The sequence below is a fragment of the Cyanistes caeruleus genome, chromosome 30 (genome assembly GCF_971803275.1).
Source record: "Cyanistes caeruleus chromosome 30, bCyaCae1.hap1.1, whole genome shotgun sequence".
Lineage (NCBI taxonomy): Eukaryota > Metazoa > Chordata > Aves > Passeriformes > Paridae > Cyanistes > Cyanistes caeruleus.
The window spans coordinates 2,902,879-2,929,329 of record NC_141730.1 but is presented as its reverse complement, the minus strand read 5'-3'; the positions used below and the strand labels follow the sequence as shown (position 1 = coordinate 2,929,329).

The 26,451-nt window shown below is 60.0% G+C and overlaps 3 protein-coding genes across 9 annotated transcripts; all 3 read right to left on the bottom strand.

The window, feature by feature from the left end:
- Positions 1-724: 724 nt before the first annotated feature.
- On the bottom strand, positions 725-13,642 carry TMOD4 (tropomodulin 4). Of its 6 annotated transcripts, XM_086866440.1 has the most exons (10): positions 13,487-13,640; positions 12,280-12,413; positions 11,064-11,220; positions 9,383-9,505; positions 7,980-8,069; positions 6,568-6,698; positions 5,571-5,678; positions 4,243-4,386; positions 2,145-2,289; positions 1,019-1,092 (listed from the first exon to the last, which is right to left on the bottom strand). In XM_086866440.1, exons 2-10 carry the CDS (start codon positions 12,400-12,402, stop codon positions 1,070-1,072), a joined length of 1,044 nt encoding a protein of 347 aa, XP_086722566.1. In that variant the 5' UTR covers positions 12,403-12,413; positions 13,487-13,640; the 3' UTR covers positions 1,019-1,069. The 6 variants fall into 6 exon arrangements, with proteins under 6 accessions (XP_086722563.1, XP_086722564.1, XP_086722565.1 ...); XM_086866437.1 differs by lacking the exon at positions 2,145-2,289 and having other exon boundaries at positions 725-1,092; positions 13,487-13,642; XM_086866438.1 differs by lacking the exons at positions 2,145-2,289; positions 13,487-13,640 and adding an exon at positions 13,336-13,449 and having other exon boundaries at positions 725-1,092.
- A 91-nt stretch (positions 13,643-13,733) lies between these two features.
- Positions 13,734-15,423, bottom strand: LOC147648840 (uncharacterized). The gene is made up of 2 exons (XM_086866430.1): positions 13,857-15,423; positions 13,734-13,806 (listed from the first exon to the last, which is right to left on the bottom strand). Exons 1-2 carry the CDS (start codon positions 15,208-15,210, stop codon positions 13,799-13,801), a joined length of 1,362 nt encoding a protein of 453 aa, XP_086722556.1. The 5' UTR covers positions 15,211-15,423; the 3' UTR covers positions 13,734-13,798.
- A 2,426-nt stretch (positions 15,424-17,849) lies between these two features.
- VPS72 (vacuolar protein sorting 72 homolog) lies at positions 17,850-26,176 on the bottom strand. Of its 2 annotated transcripts, XM_086866443.1 has the most exons (7): positions 25,616-26,176; positions 24,359-24,511; positions 24,155-24,266; positions 23,133-23,312; positions 22,008-22,149; positions 21,026-21,224; positions 17,850-18,373 (listed from the first exon to the last, which is right to left on the bottom strand). In XM_086866443.1, exons 1-7 carry the CDS (start codon positions 25,730-25,732, stop codon positions 18,200-18,202), a joined length of 1,077 nt encoding a protein of 358 aa, XP_086722569.1. In that variant the 5' UTR covers positions 25,733-26,176; the 3' UTR covers positions 17,850-18,199. The 2 variants fall into 2 exon arrangements, with proteins under 2 accessions (XP_086722569.1, XP_086722570.1); XM_086866444.1 differs by lacking the exon at positions 17,850-18,373 and having other exon boundaries at positions 18,640-21,224; positions 25,616-26,135.
- Between the last annotated feature and the right edge of the window lie 275 nt (positions 26,177-26,451).

The following is a 26,451-nucleotide window of genomic DNA, read 5'->3' as shown; positions in this document are numbered from 1 at the left end:
TTGGGGGGATTTTTCTGGGATTTTGGGGCTTTTTTGTGTGAAATTTGTGGAGATTTTGGGATATTTTTTGATGATTTTTTGGGGGATTTTTCTGGGATTTTGGGGATTTTCTGGGGGAAATTTGTGGAGATTTTTGGGGGATTTTTTGATGATTTTTTGGGGATTTTTCTGGGATTTTTGGGCTTTTTGTGGGGGAATTTTGGGAGATTTTTGGGATATTCTTTGTGATTTTTGGGGGGGGATTTTGATGATTTTTGGGGCATTTTTTGATGATTTTAGGGGGATTTTTCTGGGATTTCGGGGCTTTTTTGTGTGAAATTTGTGGAGATTTTGGGATATTTTTTGATGATTTTTTGGGGGATTTTTCTGGGATTTTGGGGATTTTCTGGGGGGGAATTTTAGGAGATTTTTGGGGGATTTTTTGATGATTTTTTGGGGGATTTTTCTGGGATTTTGGGGCTTTTTTGTGTGAAATTTGTGGAGATTTTCGGGATATTCTTTGTGATTTTTGGGGGGGATTTTGATGATTTTTGGGGGATTTTTTGATGATTTTTGGGGGGATTTTTCTGGGATTTTGGGGATTTTCTGGGGGGAATTTTGGGAGATTTTTGGGATATTCTTTGTGATTTTTTGGGGGGATTTTGATGATTTTGGGGGATTTTTTGATGATTTTTTGGGGGATTTTTCTGGGATTTTGGGGCTTTTTGGGGGGGAATTTTGGGAGATTTATTCTTTGTGATTTTTGGGGGGATTTTTCTGGGATTTCGGGACTTTTTTGTGTGAAATTTGTGGATATTTCGGGATATTTTTTTTTTTTTGGATATTTTTGGGATTCCTTTGGGATTCCTTTGGGAGGAGAATTTTTATTTTGAATTTTTATTTTCCTGGGGGGGAACAGGACTTTTCCCTTTGCCGTTTTTCCCCAAGATCCGTGAATTCCCCGGGAAGGGAATTTGGGGGTTCTGGGGACCCCTCCCCTCCCTGCCCCTCCCCCCTTTTCCCACATTCCCAACGGGAATTCCCAAATTTTTCCAGTTTATTCCGGAAGTTTCCGAGCTCGGGGGGATTTTTAGGATTTCTTCTGTTGGCGACCTGGGGAGGGGAAAAAGGGGAGGGGGGTCAGGGGTGGGACCCCAAATTCCATCCTGGGGACATTTGGGGACATTTGGGGACATCCAGGGATTGGGGGAGGGACAAATCTGGGACCCCAAATTCCCCAGGGGACATTTGGGGACATCTGGGGACATTTGGGGACCTTTGGGGACATTTGGGGATATCCAGGGATTGGGGGTGGGGACAAATCTGGGACCCCAAATTCTCAATGGGACATTTGGGGACATTTGGGGACCTTTGGGGACATCTGGGGACATCCAGGGATTGGGGGAGGGACAAATCTGGGACCCCAAATTCCATCCTGGGGACATTTGGGGACATCTGGGGACATTTGGGGACCTTTGGGGACATCTGGGGACATCCAGGGATTGGGGGTGGGGACAAATCTGGGACCCCAAATTCCCCAGGGGACATTTGGGGACCTTTGGGGACATTTGGGGACATCCAGGAGCTCCTGGGATTGGGGTGGGGACAAATCTGGGACCCCAAATTCCATCCTGGGGACACCTGGGGACATTTGGGGACACCTGGGGACATTTGGGGACCCTTGGGGACTCTTTGGGGACACCTGGTGACCCCCGGTGACGTTTGGTGACCCCTGGGGACATTTGGGGACCCTTGAGGACTCTTTGGGGACATTTGGGGACCCTTGGTGATCCCTGGTGACCCCTGATGACCCCCGGTGGCCCCGGTGACACTGAGTGACCCCCAATGACCCCCGGTGACCCCGATGACCCCCGGTGGCCCCGGTGACCCTCGGTGACACTGAGTGACCCCCGGTGGCCCCGGTGACACTCAGTGACCCTCAGTGACCCCGATGACCCCTGATGACCCCTGATGACCCCCGGTGACCCTCAGTGACCCCCGGTGACCCCGATGACCCCCGGTGACCCCTGATGACCCCAATGACCCCCGGTGACCCCGGTGGCCCCGGTGACCCCCGGTGACCCTCAGTGACCCTCAGTGACCCCCGGTGGCCCCGGTGACCCCTGGTGACCCCCGGTGACCCTGGTGGCCCCGGTGGCACTCACGGAGCTCGCTGTTGCGGGTGAGGGCGGTGGCAGCGCGCGCCCGCGGGCCCTGCAGGGTGAAGGTGTAACCGAGCCGGAGCAGGGACGGGCAGCGCTCCAGGGTGGCCGCCAGAGCCATCTCCACCGTGTCCCCAAAGCGCTGGCACTGCAGGGGTGACATTGTCACTGTGTCACTGTCACTGTGTCACTGTCACTGTCACTGTCACACCCCCCAGCAGGGACGGGCAGCGCTCCAGGGTGGCCGCCAGAGCCGTCTCCACCGTGTCCCCAAAGCGCTGGCACTGAGAGAGTGACACTGTCATTGTCACTGTGTCATTGTCATTGTGTCACTGTCACTGTCACTGTGTCACTGTCACTGTCACATCCCCCAGCAGGGACGGGCAGCGCTCCAGGGTGGCCGCCAGAGCCGTCTCCACCGTGTCCCCAAAGCGCTGGCACTGCGGGGGTGACACTGTGTCATTGTCACTGTGTCACTGTGTCACTGTCACTGTGTCACTGTCACTGTGTCACTGTCACTGTCACTGTCACTGTCACATCCCCCAGCAGGGACGGGCAGCGCTCCAGGGTGGCCGCCAGAGCCATCTCCACCGTGTCCCCAAAGCGCTGGCACTGCGGGGGTGACACTGTCATTGTCACTGTGTCACTGTGTCACACTGTCACTGTCACTGTGTCACTGTGTCACTGTCACACCCCCCAGCAGGGACGGGCAGCGCTCCAGGGTGGCCGCCAGAGCCATCTCCACCGTGTCCCCAAAGCGCTGGCACTGAGAGAGTGACACTGTGTCATTGTCATTGTCACTGTGTCACTGTGTCAGTGTCACTGTCACTGTCACTGTCACTGTCACTGTCACACACCCCAGCAGGGACGGGCAGCGCTCCAGGGTGGCCGCCAGAGCCGTCTCCACCGTGTCCCCAAAGCGCTGGCACTGCGGGGGTGACATTGTCACTGTGTCACTGTCACTGTGTCACTGTCACTGTCACTGTCACACCCCCCAGCAGGGACGGGCAGCGCTCCAGGGTGGCCGCCAGAGCCATCTCCACCGTGTCCCCAAAGCGCTGGCACTGCGGGGGTGACACTGTGTCACTGTCACTGTGTCACTGTGTCACTGTCACACCCCCCAGCAGGGACGGGCAGCGCTCCAGGGTGGCCGCCAGAGCCATCTCCACCGTGTCCCCAAAGCGCTGGCACTGAGAGAGTGACACTGTCATTGTCACTGTGTCATTGTCATTGTCACTGTGTCACTGTGTCACACTGTCACTGTCACTGTCACTGTGTCACTGTCACTGTGTCACTGTCACTGTCACTGTCACACCCCCCCAGCGCTCCAGGGTGGCCGCCAGAGCCGTCTCCACCGTGTCCCCAAAGCGCTGGCACTGCGGGGGTGACACTGTGTCACTGTCACTGTGTCACTGTCACTGTCACACACCCCCAGTGTCCCCAGTGTCCCCAGTGTCCCCGATGTCCCCAGTGTCCCCGATGTCCCCGGTGTCACCTGGTTGTCCAGGCGCAGCTCGCTGAGCGTGGGGCACTGGCCCACGGCCCCCAGCAGCCGCAGGACCTGTCCCTGTCCCCAGTGTCCCCAGTGTCCCCAGTGTCCCCAGTGTCCCCAGTGTCCCCAATGTCCCCAGTGTCCCCAGTGTCCCCAATGTCCCCAATGTCCCCAGTGTCCCCAATGTCCCCAGTGTCCCCAGTGTCCCCAGTGTCCCCGATGTCCCCACTGTCCCCACTGTCCCCAGTGTCCCCAATGTCCCCAGTGTCCCCGGTGTCCCCGATGTCCCCGGTGTCCCCGGTGTCACCTGGTTGTCCAGGCGCAGCTCGCTGAGCGTGGGGCACTGGCCCACGGCCCCCAGCAGCCGCAGGACCTGTCCCTGTCCCCAGTGTCCCCAATGTCCCCAGTGTCCCCAATGTCCCCGGTGTCACCTGGTTGTCCAGGCGCAGCTCGCTGAGCGTGGGGCACTGGCCCACGGCCCCCAGCAGCCGCAGGACCTGTCCCTGTCCCCGGTGTCCCCAGTGTCCCCAATGTCCCCAATGTCCCCAGTGTCCCCAGTGTCCCCAATGTCCCCAATGTCCCCAGTGTCCCCGGTGTCCCCGGTGTCACCTGGTTGTCCAGGCGCAGCTCGCTGAGCGTGGGGCACTGGCCCACGGCCCCCAGCAGCCGCAGGACGCCGGCGCTGCTGATGAAGTTGGACTCGAGGTTGAGGCTCTGCAGGCTCCGGTTGTGCTCCAGCATCTCGGCCACCGCCTGGGGACAACACGGGGACACCTGAGTGACACACAGTGACACACAGTGACACCGCCTGGGGACAACACGGGGACACCTGAGTGACACACAGTGACACACAGTGACACCGCCTGGGGACAACACGGGGACACTGCAGGGACACACAGTGACACCGCAGGGACACACAGTGACACCGCCTGGGGACAACACGGGGACACTGCAGGGACACACAGTGACACCGCCTGGGGACAACACGGGGACACCTGAGTGACACCGCAGGGACACACAGTGACACCGCCTGGGGACAACACAGGGACACTGCAGGGACACCTGAGTGACACCGCAGGGACACACAGTGACACTGCCTGGGGACAACACAGGGACACTGCAGGGACACCTGAGTGACACCGCAGGGACACACAGTGACACTGCCTGGGGACAACACGGGGACACTGCAGGGACACCTGAGTGACACCGCAGGGACACACAGTGACACTGCCTGGGGACAACACGGGGACACTGCAGGGACACACAGTGACACCGCAGGGACCGCAGTGACACCGCAGGGACACACAGTGACACACAGTGACACCGCCTGGGGACAACACGGGGACACTGCAGGGACACACAGTGACACCGCAGGGACCGCAGTGACACCGCAGGGACACACAGTGACACACAGTGACACCGCCTGGGGACAACACGGGGACACTGCAGGGACACCTGAGTGACACCGCAGGGACCGCAGTGACACCGCAGGGACACACAGTGACACCGCAGGGACCGCAGTGACACCGCAGGGACACACAGTGACACCGCCTGGGGACAACACGGGGACACTGCAGGGACACACAGTGACACTGCAGGGACACCTGAGTGACACCAGAGTGACACACAGGGACACACAGGGACACACAGGGACACACAGGGACACCTGAGCGACACCAGAGGGACACACAGGGACACCGCAGGGACACCTGAGTGGGCCCAGGGTGACACCAGGGTGGAACCAGAGTGACACCTGAGGGACACCAAAGTGACACCATTTGGGTGACGTTTGGGAACACCATTCAGACACCCAGGGACATTTGGTGACATCATCTGGGGACACCGTTTGGGGACATTTGGGGACACCATTTGGGGACATTTGGTGACACCGTTTGGGGACATTTGGGGACACCGTTTGGGGACGTTTGGGGACTCACGTTGGCCACGAGGTCGTTGCTGCGCGTGGCCACCAGGCTGAGGCTGCGCACATGGGTGTTGGTCTTGATGGCCCCGCAGATGGCCTCGAGCGTGGGGACAGGGATGTCCTGGGGACACCGGGGGACATGAGGGGACACGGGGTCACCGTGGGGACAGGGATGTCCTAGGGACACCGGGGGACACGGGGGGACACGGGGTCACCATGGGGACAGGGATGTCCTGGGGACACCGGGGGACATGAGGGGACACGGGGTCACCGTGGGGACAGGGATGTCCTAGGGACACCGGGGGACATGAGGGGACATGAGGGGACACGGGGTCACCATGGGGACACCAGGGGACACAGGGTCACCATGGGGACAGGGATGTCCTGGGGACACGAGGGGACACGGGGTCACCGTGGGGACATGAGGGGACATGGGGTCACCATGGGGACAGGGATGTCCTGGGGACACCGGGGGACATGAGGGGACACGAGGGGACACGGGGTCACCATGGGGACACCAGGGGACACAGGGTCACCATGGGGACAGGGATGTCCTGGGGACACCGGGGGACACCGGGGGACATGAGGGGTCACTGTGGGGACAGGGATGTCCTGGGGACATCAGGGGACACCGGGGGACATGGGGGGACAGGGATGTCCTGGGGACAGGAGGAACATGGCATCACTTGGGCTGGGGTGGGACTTGTCACCCTGGGGACACTCTGGGGACACCCTGGGGACATTGTGGGACAAGGATCACCCCTGGGGACACGCCAGGATAGGACCCAACACCCTGGGGACACCCTGAGGACACTTTGGGGACACCTTGGGGACACTTTGGGGATAGTGTGGGACAAGGATCACCCCTGGGGACACCCTGGGGACACTCTGGGGACACCCTGGGGACACCTTGGGGACACTTTGGGGACAGTGTGGGACAAGGATCACCCCTGGGGACACCTTGGGGACACCCTGGGGACACCTTGGGGACACCTTGGGGACAGTGTCACCTTGATGTTGTTGAGGTTGACGTCCAGCAGCGCGGGGTCGTTCTCCTGCAGCCGCCGCAGCGTCTCGGCCACGTCCGTGGGGTTCGGCGGCTCGTCCGGAACCGGCCGGTACCGGTCCGGCTGTACCACACCTGGGACACCGCGGGGACAGCGTGGGGACAGCGTGGGGACACGGGGACACGGCTCAGGGACATGGGGACACCGCAGGGATCAGGGGCTCGTCCGGAACCGGCCGGTACCGGTCCGGCTGTACCACACCTGGGACAGCGCGGGGACACCGTGGGGACACCGCGGGGACACATTGGGGACACCGTGGGGACAGCACGGGGACACCATGGGGACACCGTGGGGACACCGTGGGGACAGCGCGGGGACACCGTGGGGACAGCGTGGGGACACGGCTCAGGGACACGGGGACAGGGCTCCGGACATGGGGACACCGCAGGGATCAGGGGCTCGTCCGGAACCGGCCGGTACCGGTCCGGCTGTACCACACCTGGGACAGCGCGGGGACACCGTGGGGACACCGTGGGGACACCGTGGGGACACCGTGGGGACAAGGCTCAGGGACATGGGGACAGGGCTCAGGACATGGGGACACCACAGGGATCAGGGGCTCGTCCGGAACCGGCCGGTACCGGTCCGGCTGTACCACACCTGGGACACCGTGGGGACACCGCGGGGACACCGTGGGGACACCGTGGGGACAGCGCTCAGGGACAGGGGGACACACGAGTTTGGTCCTCAAACCCCGCCCCAACCTCCCCGTGGGGCCGTTTGTGTCCCTGTCCCTGTCCCTGTCACCATCTCAGTCACTCACTGTTGATGTCCCCAATGTCCCCAGTGTCCCCAGTGATGTCCCCAGTGTCCCCAATGTCCCCAGTGATGTCCCCAGTGTCCCCAATGTCCCCAGTGATGTCCCCAGTGTCCCCAGTGTCCCCAGTGTCCCCAATGTCCCCAGTGATGTCCCCAGTGTCCCCAGTGTCCCCAGTGTCACTCACTGTTGATGCCCTCGGTGTTGCAGATGTCCCCAGTGTCCCCAATGTCCCCAGTGTCCCCAGTGATGTCCCCAGATGTCCCCAGTGATGTCCCCAGTGTCACTCACTGTTGATGCCCTCGGTGTTGCAGATGTCCCCAGTGTCCCCAGATGTCCCCAATGTCCCCAGATGTCCCCAGATGTCCCCAGATGTCCCCAGTGATGTCCCCAGTGTCACTCACTGTTGATGCCCTCGGTGTTGCAGATGTCCCCAGTGATGTCCCCAGTGATGTCCCCAGTGTCCCCAGATGTCCCCAGATGTCCCCAGTGATGTCCCCAGTGTCACTCACTGTTGATGCCCTCGGTGTTGCAGATGTCCCCAGTGATGTCCCCAGTGTCCCCAGATGTCCCCAGTGATGTCCCCAGTGTCACTCACTGTTGATGCCCTCGGTGTTGCAGATGTCCCCACTGCAGATGGCATCGTAGTACTGCTTGTTACTCATCAGCGTGTACATGCCCAGGATGGCTGCAGGGACATCAGGGGACAGCAGGGTGACACAGGGGACAGCAGGGGACACAGGGGACAGTGGGGTGACACAGGGGACAGCGGGGGACACAGGGGAGGGGAACGCCCAGTGTGACACTGAGGTGTGTGACAAGTGTGTGACAGTGACAGGTGTGTGACAGGTGTGACACAGGTGTGTGACAGGTGTGACACAGGTGTGTGACAGTGACACAGGTGTGACACTCAGGTGTGTGACAGGTGTGACACAGGTGTGTGACAGGTGTGTGACAGTGACAGGTGTGTGACAGGTGTGACACTCAGGTGTGACAGGTGTGACACGGGTGTGTGACAGGTGTGACACTCAGGTGTGACAGGTGTGACACGGGTGTGTGACACTCAGGTGTGACACTCAGGTGTGACAGGTGTGACATGCAGGTGTGTGACAGGTGTGTGACAGGTGTGACACTCAGGTGTGACACTCAGGTGTGACACGGGTGTGGCACCCGGTGTTACCCTGGCCCGAGGCCCCTCCTGCCGCCGCTCCCGGCCCCGTGCGGATCCCGGCCTGCAGAGACCGGCCTGGCTCCGTCCCACGGGAATCCCACGGGAATTCCACGGGAATTCCACCCCAATCCCACGGGAATCCCATGGAAATCCTGTCCCATCCTTTACAGATCCCACCCCAATTCCAACCCCATCCATGTCCCCAATCCCGTTCCGAACCCCATTCCCGATCCTGATCCCATTCCCGATCCCGATCCCATTCCCATTCCCACATTCCCATTCCCACTTTCCCATTCCCAATCCCAATCCCGTTCCCACATTCCCGATCCTGATCCCATTCCCGTTCCCGATCCCGTTCCTGATCCCATTCCCGTTCCCACATTCCCGATCCCGTTCCCGTTCCCGATCCTGTTCCCGATCCCATTCCCAATCCCACATTCCTGTTCCCGATCCCGATCCCGATCCCGATCCTGTTCCCGTTCCCGTTCCCACATTCCCGTTCCCGATCCCGATCCCGATCCCGATCCCGATCCCGATCCCATTCCCGATCCTGATCCCGATCCCGTTCCCGTTCCCGATCCCATTCCCGATCCCGATCCCGTTCCCGTTCCCGATCCCATTCCCGATCCCGTTCCCATTCCCGATCCCGTTCCCGATCCCATTCCCGATCCCGTTCCCGTTCCCATTCCCATTCCCACATTCCCGATCCCGTTCCCGTTCCCGTTCCCGATCCCGATCCCGTTCCCATTCCCACATTCCCGTTCCCGATCCCGATCCCGTTCCCGTTCCCGATCCCATTCCCACATTCCCGATCCTGTTCCCGTTCCCACCGGCCAGGTCGCACATCTCGGCCTCGGTGGCGTTGGCCAGCGCCTCCTCCAGCTCCGGCTCCAGCGTCACCTGCTCCTCCCGCGGCAGCTCCGGCCCCCGCGCCTTGGGGACAAACGGCTTCCCTGGGGACACGGGGGGACATTGGGGACACATTGGGGACACAGGGGACACATTGGGGACAAACGGCTTCCCTGGGGACACGGGGGACATTGGGGACAAACGGCTTCCCTGGGGACACGGGGGGACATTGGGGACATGGGGACACACTGGGGACACATTGGGGACACATTGGGGACAAACGGCTTCCCTGGGGACACGGGGGGACATTGGGGACAAACGGCTTCCCTGGGGACACGGGGACACATTGGGGACAAACGGCTTCCCTGGGGACACATTGGGGACACATTGGGGACAAACGGCTTCCCTGGGGACACGGGGGACACATTGGGGACAAACGGCTTCCCTGGGGACACGGGGGACACATTGGGGACATGGGGACACATTGGGGACACAGGGACACATTGGGGACATGGGGACACACTGGGGACATGGGGGCAGTGGGACACTGTCCCAGCAAGCACAGGGACAGAGGTGACAGTGCCAGCGCTGGTGGCCGTGCCCGGGGCTGGTGACACTGCAGAGGTGACAGTGCCGGGATTGGTGGCACTGAGGAGGTGACAGTGGCAGGGACAGTGACAGTGCCAGGGTTGGTGGCACTGAGGAGGTGACAGTGGCAGGGACAGTGACAGTGCCAGGGCTGGTGGCCGTGCCCGGGGCTGGTGGCACTGCAGAGGTGACAGTGCCGGGGTTGGTGGCACTGAGGAGGTGACAGTGGCAGGGACAGTGACAGTGACAGTGACAGTGCCAGCGCTGGTGGCCGTGCCCGGGGCTGGTGGCACTGAGGAGGTGACAGTGGCAGGGCTGGTGGCACTGAGGAGGTGACAGTGGCAGGGACAGTGACAGTGACAGTGACAGTGGCAGCGCTGGTGGCCGTGCCCGGGGCTGGCAGGGTCCCAGCTCGCCCAGGACACCCGAGCCGCTGGCCAGGCTGAGCTAAATATACCCGAGCCTGGAGGCCCGGTCCCCTCAGTGTCCCCTCAGTGTCCCCTCAGTGTCCCCTCAGTGTCCCCAGGCCATCCCCAGGCCATCCCCAGACTGTCCCCACTGTCCCCACAGTGTCCCCACACCTTGCACAAGGTCCTGGTGCTCCCCGGCCTCCAGCGCCTGTCGCTCCAGGTGCTGCAGGAGCGTGTCCCTGTCCCCACAGTGTCCCCACAGTGTCCCCTCAGTGTCCCCAGGCTGTCCCCACTGTCCCCAGACTGTCCCCAGGCTGTCCCCACTGTCCCCACTGTCCCCAGACCTTTTTTCTCTCTGGTGAAGGGCACCAGGTCGTGTCTGTCCTCGCTCTCCAGCGCCTGTCGCTCCAGGTGCTGCAGGAGCGTGTCCCTGTCCCCTCAGTGTCCCCTCAGTGTCCCCAGGCTGTCCCCAGGCTGTCCCCACTGTCCCCAGACCTTTTTTCTCTCCGGTGAAGGGCACCAGGTCGTGTCTGTCCTCGCTCTCCAGCGCCTGTCGCTCCAGGTGCTGCAGGAGTGTGTCCCTGTCCCCACAGTGTCCCCTCAGTGTCCCCTCAGTGTCCCCAGGCTGTCCCCACTGTCCCCACTGTCCCCACTGTCCCCAGACCTTTTTTCTCTCCGGTGAAGGGCACCAGGTCGTGTCTGTCCTCGCTCTCCAGCGCCTGTCGCTCCAGGTGCTGCAGCAGCTTCTCCCTGTCCAGGGGTCCCGTGGGGCTCTTGTGGGTCTGGTCCCGCTGGCGCAGCCCCGCCGGCAGCAGCGCGTTCTGGGGACAGCGCCCGTGTCACCCCCGCTGCTCCTGGTGTCACCTCAGGGTGCTGGTGTCACCTCCCGGCCCCGGTGTCACCCCCGGTGCTCCTGGTGTCACCTCACGGTGCCCCCGGTGTCACCTCACGGTGCTGGTGTCACCCCCACTGCTCCCGGTGTCACCCCCGCTGCTCCCGGTGTCACCTCACGGTGCTCCTGGTGTCACCTCCCGCTCCTGGTGTCACCTCCCAGTGCTCCCGGTGTCACCTCACGGTGCTCCCGGTGTCACCCCCGCTGCTCCCGGTGTCACCCCCACTGCTCCCGGTGTCACCTCACGGTGCTCCCGGTGTCACCTCACGGTGCTCCCGGTGTCACCTCACGGTTCTCCCGGTGTCACCTCCCAGTGCTCCCGGTGTCACCTCACGGTGCTCCCGGTGTCACCCCCACTGCTCCCGGTGTCACCCCCGCTGCTCCCGCTGTCACCCCCGCTGCCCCCGGTGTCACCCCCACTGCCCCCGGTGTCACCTCACGGCCCTGGTGTCACCCCCACTGCCCCCGGTGTCACCCCCGCTGCCCCCGGTGTCACCTCCCAGTGCTCCCGGTGTCACCCCCACTGCCCCCGGTGTCACCCCCACTGCCCCCGGTGTCACCTCACGGCCCTGGTGTCACCCCCACTGCCCCCGGTGTCACCCCCGCTGCCCCCGGTGTCACCTCCCAGTGCTCCCGGTGTCACCCCCACTGCCCCCGGTGTCACCCCCACTGCCCCCGGTGTCACCTCACGGCCCTGGTGTCACCCCCACTGCCCCCGGTGTCACCCCCGCTGCCCCTGGTGTCACCTCACGGTGCTCCCGGTGTCACCCCCCGCTCCTGGTGTCACCTCCCAGTACTCCCGGTGTCACCTCCCACTCCAGCCCCGGTGTCCCCCCCCGGTGGTCCCGGTGTCACCTCGGGGTCCATCCCGGTGCCCCCCCCGGTGGTCCCGGTGTCACCTCGGGATCCATCCCGGTGTCCCCCCCCGGTGGTCCCGGTGTCCCCCCGCGGTGGTCCCGGTGTCCCCCCCCGGTGGTCCCGGTGTCACCTCGGGGTCCATCTCGGCCAGCTCGCTGTCCAGCTGTGCCAGCTCCTCCGGGGACAGCTCCTGCAGGATTTTGTCCTCGTCGATGTCGCGGAACTTCTCCAGCTCCTGCCGGTACGGCGTCATGGCCGCGGGCACTGCGGGGACAGCGCGACAGCTGGGGACACCCGGGGACAGCGGGGGACAGAGCTGGGGACACCCGGGGACAGCGGGGGACAGCTGGGGACACCCGGGGACAGCGGGGGACAGCTGGGGACACCCGGGGACAGCGGGGGACAGCGGGGGACAGAGCTGGGGACAGCGGGGGACAGCGGGGGACACCGGGGGACAGGGGGGACAGCGGGGACAGCTGGGGACACCGGGGGGACAGCGGGGGACAGCGGGGGACAGCGGAGTGGCAGTGCTGGGGACAGCGGGGGACAGAGCTGGGGACAGCGGGGGACACCGGGGACACCGGGGGGACAGCGCTGGGGACACCGGGGGACAGCGGGGGACAGAGCTGGGGACAGCGGGGGACAGCGGGGGTGACACCGGGGGGACAGCGGGGGACATGTGGGGACACGGAGGGACAGCGGGGACAGCGCTGGGGACACCGGGACCCCTCCGTGCCACCCCCTGGGGACACCGAGCGCACCCCAAAAGTTGTCCCCAACCTCTGTCACCTCCCAGGGTCACACCCCGCTCCGCCCCGAGGCCCCCCCAAATTCCAACCCCCCCCCCCAGGGGTGACAGGAGGGACAAACCGCGGTGTCCCCAAATGTCGCCACCCACAGAAGCCACCCCGCGGTGTCCCCAAATGTCACCACCCCGCGGTGTCCCCAAATGTCACCACCCCTCAAACGCCACCGTGCCGTGTCCCCAAATGTCACCACCCCACAGAAGTCACCCCGCGGTGTCCCCAAATGTCACCACCCCACAGAAGTCACCCCGCGGTGTCCCCAAGTGTCACCACCCCTCGGTGTCCCCAAGTGTCACCACCCCGCGGTGTCCCCAAGTGTCACCACTCCTCGGTGTCCCCAAGTGTCACCACCCCTCGGTGTCCCCAAGGTGGGGGCGCACCTGTCCCGCCCCGCCCCCCCCAGCGCGGGAATTCCTCCGGGAAGCGGCTCCGGGATCCCCCAAATTCCCAAATTCCCAAATGGGGCGGGACCGGGGGGAGGTGACACCGGCGCCACCCCCTGGGGACACGGCGGGGACAGCGGGGCCGTACCTGGGGCCGGTCCCAAGGGCCGGGTCCTAAAGCGATCCCAGAGGGGATCCCAAAGGGCGGGGCCGATCCCAAAGCCCCGGGGCCGATCCCGAAGCGATCCCGAAGCCCCGGGGCCGATCCCGAAGCGATCCCGAAGCCCCGGGGCCGATCCCGAAGCCCCGGGGCCGCTCAGGGCATGAGATCAGCGTTTATTGGGGCGGCGAGGGGCGGATCCCAGTCCCGGCCCTTATCGGGAACCGCGGCCCCGCCCCGGCCCGCGGGGCCCCGCCGACCCCAAAACCTCCGGGGAAAGGAGAGGGATCCTTCCCAATCCTATAAACCTGATCCCAAACCCTGAACCCAAACCCTGATCTCAAACCTGATCCCAAACCTGATCCCAAACCAGATCCCAAACCCTGATCCCAAACCTGATCCCAAACCTGATCCCAAACCCTGACCCCAAACCCTGATCCCAAACCTGATCCCAAACCCTGATCCCAAACCCTGACCCCAAAAACCTCCGGGGAAAGGAGAGGGATCCTTCCCAACCCTATAAACCTGATCCCAAACCCTGAACCCAAACCCTGATCCCAAACCCTGATCCCAAACCTGATCCCAAACCTGATCCCAAACCCTGAACCCAAACCTGAACCCAAACCTGATCCCAAACCTGATCCCAAACCTGATCCCAAACCTGATCCCAAACCCTGATCCCAAACCCGAACCCGAACCCAAACCCTGATCCCAAACCCTGATCCCAAACCTGATCCTGATCCCAAACCTGATCCCAAACCCTGACCCCAAACCCTGATCCCAAACCTGATCCCAAAACCTGATCCCAAACCCGAACCCGAACCCAAACTCTGAACCCAAACCCTGATCCCAAACCCTGATCCCAAACCCTGATCCTGATCCCAAACCCTGATCCCAAACCCTGATCCCAAACCCTGATCCCAAACCCTGATCCCAAACCCTGATCCTGATCTCAAACCCTGATCCCAAACCTGATCCCAAACCCTGATCCCAAACCCGAACCCAAACCTGAACCCAAACCCTGATCCCAAACCCTGATCCCAAACCTGATCCCAAACCTGATCCCAAACCTGATCCCAAAACCCGATCCCAAACCCTGATCCCAAACCCTGAACCCAAACCTGAACCCAAACCCAATCCCAAACCTGATCCCAAACCCTGATCCCAAACCCGAACCCAAACCCTGATCCCAAACCCTGATCCCAAACCCTGATCCTGATCCCAAACCCTGATCCCAAACCTGATCCCAAACCCTGATCCCAAACCCTGATCCCAAACCTGATCCCAAACCCTGATCCCAAACCTGATCCCAAACCCTGATCCCAAACCCTGATCCCAAACCTGATCCTGATCCCAAACCCTGATCCCAAACCTGATCCCAAACCCTGATCCCAAACCTGATCCCAAACCCTGATCCCAAACCCTGATCCCAAACCCTGATCCCAAACCTGATCCCAAACCCTGATCCCAAACCCGAACCCAAACCCTGATCCCAAACCCTGATCCCAAACCCTGATCCTGATCCCAAACCCTGATCCCAAACCTGATCCCAAACCCTGATCCCAAACCCTGATCCCAAACCTGATCCCAAACCTGATCCCAAACCTGATCCCAAACCTGATCCCAAACCCTGAACCTGATCCCAAACCCTGATCCCAAACCCTGACCCCAAAAACCTCCGGGGAAAGGAGAGGGATCCTTCCTAATCCCATAAACCTGATCCCAAACCCTGATCCCAAACCCTGATCCCAAACCCTGATCCCAAACCTGATCCTGATCCCAAACCCTGATCCCAAACCTGATCCCAAACCCTGATCCCAAACCCTGATCCCAAACCTGATCCCAAACCCTGATCCCAAACCTGATCCCAAACCTGATCCCAAACCCTGATCCCAAACCTGATCCCAAACCCTGATCCCAAACCCGAACCCTGATCCCAAACCCTGATCCCAAACCCTGATCCCAAACCCTGATCCCAAACCTGATCCCAAACCTGATCCCAAACCCTGATCCCAAACCCGAACCCGAACCCAAACTCTGATCCCAAACCCTGATCCCAAACCCTGATCCCAAACCCTGATCCCAAACCTGATCCCAAACCCTGATCCCAAACCCTGATCCCAAACCCTGATCCCAAACCCCGATCCTGATCCCAAACCCTGATCCCAAACTCTGATCCCAAACTCTGATCCCAAACCTGATCCTGATCCCAAACCCTGATCCCAAAATTCCCTCTGGGAAAGGGAGAGCGGCTCCTTCCCAATCCTATAAACCCAAACGGGGTTTGGGGGGAGCTGGGAATGAATTTTGTGGGATCTTCGTGATCCCATAAACTTTATTTTAGGATTTTCTGGGAAAAGGGATCCCACAATCGGTTAATAGGATAAATAAAGGGTTTGTGAACCTTGGTTATTGTAGGATTTCCTGGAAAAAGGGGATCCCACCCCAAATTTCCTGTAGGATTTCCTGGAAAAGGGGATCCCATCCCTAATTTCCTGTAGGATTTCCTGGAAAAAGGGGATCCCATCCCAAATTTTGTAGGATTTCCTGGAAAAGGGGGATCCCACCCCAAATTTTGTAGGATTTCCTGGAAAAAGGGGATCCCACCCCAAATTTCCTGTAGGATTTCTTGGAAAAAGGGGATCCCACCCCAAATTTCCTGTAGGATTTCCTGGAAAAAGGGGATCCCATCCCAAATTTTGTAGGATTTCCTGGAAAAGGGGGATCCCACCCCAAATTTTGTAGGATTTCCTGGAAAAAAAAGGGGGATCCCACCCCAAATTTCCTGTAGGATTTCCTGGAAAAGGGGGATCCCACCCCATTTTTTTTAGGATCTCTCACCACCCCACCCAAACCAACCCCGACTCCACTTTATTCCCTCCTCCAACGCCCCTGGTGAAGAGAGACCCCAAAAAAAAACCCCAAAAACACCACTCCGGGTGATCCCGTATCCCTAAATCCCAAATCCCAACGTCCTGAGATCCCAAGATCCCAGAATTCCAGGATTTCAGGCACTGGGAACGCTTCGTTTGATGATGATTTTTTTACCGTTCTGGGTGGGAGCCCCTCAACGAAACAATCGCTGTGGATGAGCCCAAAATCCCAAATCCTGAAACCCCAAACATCCCAAATCCCAAATCCCAAATCCCCAAATCCCAATGCCCCAACACCCCAAAATTCCGGGATTTCAGGCACTGGGAACGCTTCGTTTGATGATGAATTTCTGCCGCTCTTCCCGGGAGCTCCTCAAGGAAACCACGGTCGCCGTCCACGCCGATATCCCGATCCCGCCAAATCCCAAAATCCCAAACATCCCAAATCCCCAAATCCCAAAACCCCAAACATCCCAAATCCCAAAATCCCAATGCCTCAACACCCCAGAATCCCAGGATTTCAGGCACTGGGAATGTTTTGTTTGATGACGAATTTCTGCTGTTTGAGATGGGAGCTCCTCAACGAAACCATTGCTGTGGATGAGCCCAAAAATCCCAAACCCTGAAACCCCAAACATCCCAAATCCCAAATCCCAAAACCCCAATCATCCCAAATCCCAAAATCCCAATGCCCCAACACCCCAGAATTCCAGGATTTCAGGCACTGGGAACGCTTCGTTTGATGACGAATTCCTGCCGCTCCTCCTGGAAGCCTCTCAAGGAAACCACGGTCGCCGTCCACGCCGATATCCCGATCCCGCCAAATCCCAAAATCCCGACATCCCAGAACCCCAAATCCCAAAATCCCAATGCCCAAACACCCCAGAATTCCAGGATTTCAGGCACTGGGAACGCTTCGTTTGATGACGAATTTCTGCCGCTCTTCCCGGGAGCTCCTCAAGGAAACCACGGTCGCCGTCCACGCCGATATCCCGATCCCGCCAAATCCCAAATCCCAAACATCCCAAATCCCAAATCCCAATGCCCCAACATCCCAAAATCCTGGGATTTCAGGCACTGGGAATGTTTCGTTTGATGACGAATTTCTGCCGCTCTTCCCGGGAGCGCCTCAAGGAAACCACGGCCGCCGTTCACGCCGATATCCCGATCCCGCCAAATCCCAAAATCCCAGGATTCCAAAACCCCAGAATCCCGGGATTTCAGGCGCTGGGAACGCTCTGCTTGATGACGATTTTCTGCCTCCCCGGGCGCGCGGCGGCGGGGCCGTCTCCGCCCCCGGCCATGGCGGCGGCGCTGGGCAGCCCGTGCGCCGTGATGTACTTGCGGTACGCCTCGCGGATGATGCGGAAGGCGCGGGCGTTGGAGTAGGGGATGTCGGTGATGGGATCCCAAATCCCCAAACCCCAAACATCCCAAATCCCCAAATCCCAATGCCCCAACATCCCAAAATCCCAGGATTTCAGGCACTGGGAATGTTTCATTTGATGACGAATTTCTGCTGTTTGGGATGGGAGCTCCTCAACGAAACCATCGCTGTGGATGAGCCCAAAAATCCCAAACCCTGAAACCCCAAACATCCCAAATCCCAAATCCTAAATCCCAAAATCCCAATGCCCCAACATCCCAGAATTCCAGGATTTCAGGCACTGGGAACGCTTCATTCCACAACCATTTCCTGCCGCTCTTCCCAGGAGCATCTCAACAAAACCACGGCCGCCGTTCACGCCGATATCCCGATCCCGCCAAATCCCAAAATCCCACCAAATCCCAAAATCCCGACATCCCAAATCCCCAGAATCCCGGGATTTCAGGCGCTGGGAACGCTCTGCTTGATGACGATTTTCTGCCTCCCCGGGCGCGCGGCGGCGGGGCCGTCTCCGCCCCCGGCCATGGCGGCGGCGCTGGGCAGCCCGTGCGCCGTGATGTACTTGCGGTACGCCTCGCGGATGATGCGGAAGGCGCGGGCGTTGGAGTAGGGGATGTCGGTGATGGGATCCCAAATCCCCAAAACCCCAAACATCCCAAATCCCCAAAATCCCAATGCCCCAACACCCCAAAATCCCGGGATTTCAGGCACTGGGAACGCTTCGTTTGGTGATGAATTTCTGCTGTTTGGGATGGGAGCTCCTCAACGAAACCATCGCTGTGGATGAGCCCAAAAATCCCAAACCCTGAAACCCCAAACATCCCAAATCCCAAATCCTAAATCCCAAAATCCCAATGCCCCAACACCCCAGAATTCCAGGATTTCAGGCACTGGGAACGCTTCATTCCACAACCATTTCCTGCCGCTCTTCCCAGGAGCATCTCAACAAAACCACGGCCGCCGTTCACGCCGATATCCCGATCCCGCCAAATCCCAAATCCCAAATCCCCAAATCCCAATGCCCAAACACCCCAGAATTCCAGGATTTCAGGCACTGGGAACGCTTCGTTTGATGACGAATTTCTGCCGCTCTTCCCGGGAGCTCCTCAAGGAAACCACGGCCGCCGTCCACGCCGATATCCCGATCCCGCCAAATCCCAAATCCCAAACATCCCAAACATCCCAAATCCCAAATCCCAATGCCCCAACATCCCAAAATCCCGGGATTTCAGGCACTGGGAACGCTTCGTTTGATGACGAATTTCTGCTGTTTGGGATGGGAGCTCCTCAACGAAACCATCGCTGTGGATGAGCCCAAAAATCCCAAACTCTGAAACCCCAAACATCCCAAATCCCAAATCCCAAAACCCCAAACATCCCAAATCCCAAAATCCCAATGCCCCAACAACATCCCAGAATTCCAGGATTTCAGGCACTGGGAACGTTTCATTCCACAACCATTTCCTGCTGCTCTTCCCGGTAGCGCCTCAAGGAAACCACGGCCGCCGTCCACGCTGATATCCCAATCCAACCAAATCCAAAATCCCAAACATCCCAAATCCCCAAATCCCAAATCCCAAACATCCCAAAATTCCAGGATTTCAGGCACTGGGAACGTTTTGTTTGATGACGAATTTCTGCCGCTCCTCCTGGAAGCCTCTCAAGGAAACCACGGCCGCCGTCCACGCCGATATCCCGATCCCGCCAAATCCCAAATCCCAAACATCCCAAATCCCAAATCCCAAAATCCCAATGCCCCAACACCCCAGAATCCCAGGATTTCAGGCACTGGGAACGCTTCGTTTGATGACGAATTTCTGCCGCTCTTCCCGGGAGCTCCTCAAGGAAACCACGGCCGCCGTCCACACCGATATCCCGATCCCGCCAAACCCCAAAACCCCAAAACCCCAATCATCCCAAATCCCAAAATCCCAATGCCCCAACACCCCAGAATTCCAGGATTTCAGGCACTGGGAACGTTTCGTTTGATGACGAATTTCTGCCGCTCCTCCTGGAAGCCTCTCAACAAAACCACGGCCGCCGTCCACGCCGATATCCCGATCCCGCCAAATCCCAAAATCCCGACAAATCCCAAAACCCCAAAACCCCAGGATCCCGGGATTTCAGGCGCTGGGAACGCTGTGCTTGATGACGATTTTCTGCCTCCCCGGGCGCGCGGCGGCGGGGCCGTCTCCGCCCCCGGCCATGGCGGCGGCGCTGGGCAGCCCGTGCGCCGTGATGTACTTGCGGTACGCCTCGCGGATGATGCGGAAGGCGCGGGCGTTGGAGTAGGGGATGTCGGTGATGGGATCCCAAATCCCCAAACCCCAAACATCCCAAATCCCCAAATCCCAATGCCCCAACATCCCAAAATCCCGGGATTTCAGGCACTGGGAATGTTTCATTTGATGACGAATTTCTGCTGTTTGGGATGGGAGCTCCTCAACGAAACCATCGCTGTGGATGAGCCCAAAAATCCCAAACCCTGAAACCCCAAACATCCCAAATCCCAAATCCCAAAACCCCAAACATCCCAAATCCCAAATCCCAATGCCCCAACATCCCAAAATCCCAGGATTTCAGGCACTGGGAATGTTTCGTTTGATGACGAATTTCTGCTGTTTGGGATGGGAGCTCCTCAACGAAACCATCGCTGTGGATGAGCCCGTCTCCCAAAATCCCAAACCCAATATCCCAACATCCCAAAACCCAAACATCCCAAATCCCAAATCCTAAATCCCAAAATCCCAATGCCCCAACATCCCAGAATTCCAGGATTTCAGGCACTGGGAACGCTTCATTCCACAACCATTTCCTGCCGCTCTTCCCAGGAGCATCTCAACAAAACCACGGCCGCCGTTCACGCCGATATCCCGATCCCGCCAAATCCCAAATCCCAAATCCCCAAATCCCAATGCCCAAACACCCCAGAATTCCAGGATTTCAGGCACTGGGAACGCTTCGTTTGATGACGAATTTCTGCCGCTCTTCCCGGTAGCTCCTCAAGGAAACCACGGCCGCCGTCCACGCCGATATCCCGATCCCGCCAAATCCCAAAACCCCAGGATTCCAAAACCCCAGAATCCCGGGATTTCAGGCGCTGGGAACGCTCTGCTTGATGACGATTTTCTGCCTCCCCGGGCGCGCGGCGGCGGGGCCGTCTCCGCCCCCGGCCATGGCGGCGGCGCTGGGCAGCCCGTGCGCCGTGATGTACTTGCGGTACGCCTCGCGGATGATGCGGAAGGCGCGGGCGTTGGAGTAGGGGATGTCGGTGATGGGATCGCGGTAGAGCGCCGGTTTGTGGGTGACGGGGCACAGCTCCCGCACCGGCAGCCGCGGCGCTTTGGATTTGGGGAAGCAGCGCTCGAAGGTGGCGTCGTCGCTGAAGGAGATGAAGGTGCGGGAGCATTTCCCGGCGGGTAACGGCGAGGAGGAGGAGGAGGAGGAGTGGGAGTCGGGATCCAGCCTGGAACGGCAGAGGGAGAGAGGGGAGGGTGATGGAAGATGTAGGGTTTGGGGGGGAAGAGGTGGTGACCCCAAAAAGTGAGGTTTTGAGGGGATTTGGGATCATCAAGGTGACCCCAAAAACTGAGATTCCAGTGGGATTTAGGATCATCAAGGTGACCCCAAAAACTGAGGTTCCAGTGGGATTTGGGATGGCAAAAAACTGAGGTTCCAGTGGGATTTGGCATCATCACAGTGCCCCCAAAAACTGAGATTCCAGTGGGATTTGGGATGGTTAAACTGTCCCCAAAAACTGAGGTTCCAGTGGGATTTGGGATCACAAAACTGTCCCCAAAAACTGAGATTCCAGTGGGATTTGGGATGGTCAAACTGTCCCCAAAAACTGAGATTCCAATGGGATTTGGGATCATCAAGGTGACCCCAAAAACTGAAATTCCAGTGGGATTTGGGATCACAAAAGTGTCCCCAAAAACTGAGATTCCAGTGGGATTTGGGATCACAAAAGTGTCCCCAAAAACTGAGATTCCAGTGGGATTTGGGATGGGTGAGGTGGTGCCCAAAAACTGAGGTTCCAGTGGGATTTGTTTGGGATTTGGGGAGCTCTGGGTTGGGATTCAGTGCCCAGATCCACCCCACAAAACGGGAATTTTGGGATTTGGGGAGCTCTGGGGTTGGGATTCAGCCCCCAAATCCGTGAATTTTGGGACTGGGGAACCCTGCCCAAGCCCTGGAGCAGCTCCGGGGGCGGATCCGCGCCGGGATTCGGGATGGGGGTGCCACTCACCCCTCGACGTCCACGGGGTCGTCGCGGCCGGGCTCGGGCAGGAGGGGCATGGTCAGGGACCAGTAGCGGATGACGGGGCCCACGATCTTCCTCTTCTTCTGCACCTGCTTCTTCTTGTCGGCCTCCAGGCGCTCGTAGTTCTCTGGGATGGGGAATGGGATCGGGAATGGGGTCAGGAATGGGATCGGGATCGGGGTCAGGAATGGGATCGGGAATGGGATCGGGGTCAGGAATGGGATCGGGAATGGGATCGGGATCGGGGTCAGGAATGGGATCGGGAATGGGATCGGGGTCAGGAATGGGATCAGGAATGGGATCGGGATCGGGGTCAGGAATGGGATCGGGAATGGGATCGGGATCGGGGTCAGGAATGGGATTGGGAATGGGATCGGGAATGGGATCGGGATCGGGGTCAGGAATGGGATCGGGAATGGGATCGGGAATGGGATCGGGATCGGGAATGGGATCGGGAATGGGATCGGGAATGGGATCGGGATCAGGAATGGGATCGGGAATGGGATCAGGATCGGGGTCAGGAATGGGGGCGGGAAATGGCTCAGCCCGGCACGGCGACGTTACGGCACGGCCAGCTCTGATCCCAAGAGCCCTGGGGAATTCCTGGAGAGCTCCTGGGGATCCCTGGGGAGCTCCTGGGAGCCCCATGCCGTTCCCAGTGTCTCTGTCCCATTTCCGCTGTCCTGGTGCCATTCCTGAGGTTCCTGTCCCATTCCCAGTATCCCATTCCCATTCCAGATCCCATTCCCAGTATCCCATTCCCAATCCTGGCTCACCCAGGGATCGCAGGTTGATCTCCTCGGTGATCCCATTCCCAGGATCCCATTCCCAATATCCCATTCCCAGTATCCCATTCCCATTATCCCATTCCCATTCCCAGGATCCCATTCCCAGGATCCCATTCCCAGTACCCCATTCCCAGTACCCCATTCCCAATCCTGGCTCACCCAGGGATCGCAGGTTGATCTCCTCGGTGATCCCATTCCCAGTATCCCATTCCCATTCCCAGTATCCCATTCCCATTATCCCATTCCCAGTATCCCATTCCCATTCCCAGGATCCCATTCCCAATACCCCATTTCCATTCCCAGGATCCCATTCCCAGCTCACCCAGGGATCGCAGGTTGATCTCCTCGGTGATCTTGGCCTCCTCCAGCAGCTCCTCCTGGGTCAGAGGCCGCTCGTAGTTGGGGCCTCCCTTTTTCCTCTTGGATTGCACCTGGCGCTCCTGGAGCCGCAGGAACGTCTGCCGGGTGTGCTCCGTGGTGGACTGCCGCATGTGCTTCCGGCCTGCGGGAATCCCGGGAATTCCGGAGCGCTGGGAATGCCGGGAACGCTCCCACGGCATCCCCGGGATCCCCATCGCGTTCCCTGGGGAACCAGAGGCTCTCCCAGAGGGTTCCGTTTCCAGCTGGGATCACCAGGAGATCCCTGAGATCCCAACTCCTGGAAAAGCAGGAACTTTGCCAGAGAAACCCATTTCCAGCTGGGATTACCAAGACTCTGCTCCCAGCCCATTCCCAGTCATTCCCAGTCCATTCCCACCATTCCCAGACATTCCCAGACATGCCCAGCCCATTCCCAGCCATTCCCATCCCATTCCCACCACTCCCAGCCCATTCCCACCATTCCCAGTCATTCCCAGCGCATTCCCAGCCCATTCCCAGCCATTCCCACCCTATTCCCCCCAATCCCAGTCCACTCCCAGCTGTTCACACCCCATCCCAACCATTCCCAGCCGTTCCCACCACATTCCCAGCCACTCCCAGACCATTCCCAGCCCATTCCCAGCCATTCCTACCCCATTCCCAGCCATTCCACCACATTCCCCCCATTCCCACCCCATTCCCCCCATTCCCACCCCATTCCCACCCCATTCCCAGCCATTCCCACCACATTCCCCCCCCATTCCCCCCATTCCCAGCCATTCCCACCCCATTCCCACCATTCCCCCTCATTCCCAGCCATTCCCACCCCATTCCCACCCCATTCCCACCATTCCCACCCTATTCCCCCCATTCCCAGCCCATTCCCAGCCATTCCCACCCCATTCCCACCATTCCCCCCCATTCCCAGCCATTCCCACCCCATTCCCACCACTCCCAGCCCATTCCCACCATTCCCACACTCACTGTCTCCCACATCCTCCTGCAGCTCCAAGGGCACGGATTTCACCTCCCGGCTTTTCTGGGCTCCTCCCCGCGTCCCCTCCGCCTTCTTGGCCCGGAGGCTCTTGAGCGGCTCCTGAAGGCCACAAACAGAGGATGGAAACACAAATCCCACCCCGAAACGCCGGATTTGGGGCCGTTTTTCCCGGGATTCGAAGGGCTGGGTACCCGGTAGGCCTTGGTGAGGACGCGGCGGCGGCGCCGGGGCTCGGCCTCGTCCTGCTCCGAGCCCGGCTCGTCGCCCTCGTCGATGTCGAAGTCCGAGTCCACCTCGTCATCGCTGTCCGAGTGCTCCCCGCGGTACTCGTCGTCCCCGGATTCCTGCGGGAATGTTGGGAATGTGGGATTGGAGCTGCCCTGAGGGCTCTGATCATCCCTGGATTCCTTTGGGATGTTGGGAATGTGGGATTGGAGCTGCCCTCAGGGCTCTGATCATCCCTGGATTCCTTTGGGATGTTGGGAATCTGGGATTGGAGCTGCCCTGAGGGCTCTGATCATCCCTGGATTCCTTTGGGATGTTGGGAATCTGGGATTGGAGCTGCCCTGAGGGCTCTCATCATCCCTGGATTCCTTTGGGATGTTGGGAATGTTGGGAATGTGGGATTGGAACCTTCCTGAGGGCTCTCATCATCCCTGGATTCCTCTGGGATGTTGGGAATGTGGGATTGGAGCTGCCCTCAGGGCTCTGATCATCCCTGGATTCCTTTGGGATGTTGGGAATGTTGGGAATGTTGGGAATGTGGGATTGGAACCTTCCTGAGGGCTCTCATCATCCCTGGATTCCTTTGGGATGTTTGGAATCTGGGATTGGAGCTGCCCTGAGGGCTCTGATCATCCCTGGATTCCTTTGGGATGTTGGGAATGTGGGATTGGAACCTTCCTGAGGGCTCTCATCATCCCTGGATTCCTTTGGGATGTTGGGAATGTGGGATTGGAGCTGCCCTGAGGGTGCTCATCGTTCCCAGATTCCTTTGGGATGTTGGGAATGTTGGGAATGTGGGATTGGAGCTGCCCCGAAGGTGCTCATCATCCCTGGATTCCTCTGGGATATTAGGAATATTTGGAATGTTGGGAATAGGGGACTGGAGCCGCCCTGAGGGCGCTCGTCATCCGTTATCCCGGAATCCCACAGGGATGGATCACCCCGGGAATCCCATGGATTCTCCAAAGCCTCACCCCTGGACATCCCCACATTCCCTGGACATCCCCACATCCCTGGAAATCTCCGCATTCCCTGGAAATCTCCGCATTCCCTGGAAATCCCTGCTCGGGACCCTCCGCCCCCCCCGCTCCCCTCACGTTTTCCCGCCACTCCCGTCCCTCCCCTCAGAGCGCCGGGGGCGCGCGGGGCCCGCTCCCGCCGTCTCCGCCGCCTCCCCGCCGGCCCTGTGCCGCCTCCCGCCGCTCCCCGCCGGTGCCGCTCGCCTCGTTGAAGCCGCCGTAGGTGGTCTGGTAGAACTCGTCCTCCTCCTCGGCCTGGAGCAGCCCCGAGAGGCGATTCCCGGCCGTTCTCCGCGGGGCGCGGCCCTCGGCCAGGCTCATCTCGGCGCTCGGCTAGGCCGCCTGCCGGGGCCGCGCCCACCGGCCGCGGAGGGGAGAGAGAGCGAGCGCAGAGCGATCGATGGGGAGAGGGAGACACCGCGCGGGGAAAAGGGGGAAGTGCGGGGGTGACGTCATAGTGGGGAGTGACGTCACAGAACGGGTGTAAAGCGTTGAGCGCGCTCTGTGAATTCACGGGACGGGTGTTACGATGTGACATCGTGGCGCGTCAGGGTTCTGTGTGCTCTGTGACGTCATAGGCTAGACGTTGACTAGGCAACTTTGATCCACTGATGTCATTAATCCTTCTGACAGCATAAGGACGAAGCGACTTAATGACCTCACTGGTCTTAGTGGCGTCACCCCACCCCAACCCTCCGCCCATCACGTGACACACCGGGGGCGAATCCCACCGGGGGCAGGCGGAGCGGCTGCCCCGAGCTGCGCATGCGCCGAGCGGGCCCGCCCGCGTGGCCCCCGCTCCCCCCAGCGCCCGCGTGGGGCGCGCCGGGAGGGGCGGGGGCTGAGCGCGAAACGGACGCGGTTTAGCATAAAACGGGGCGTGGCCACGCGTGATTGGTGGGGCTAAACACGAAGGGGGCGTGGTTAAACGTGCAGAGGGCGGTGTAGCTTTAAAAGAGGCGTGGTTTAGCTCCATAGGGGGCGTGGTTTAGCCGGGAGGAGGTGGAGCTCTGTGGAAAAGAGGGCGGGGCTAAAGAGCG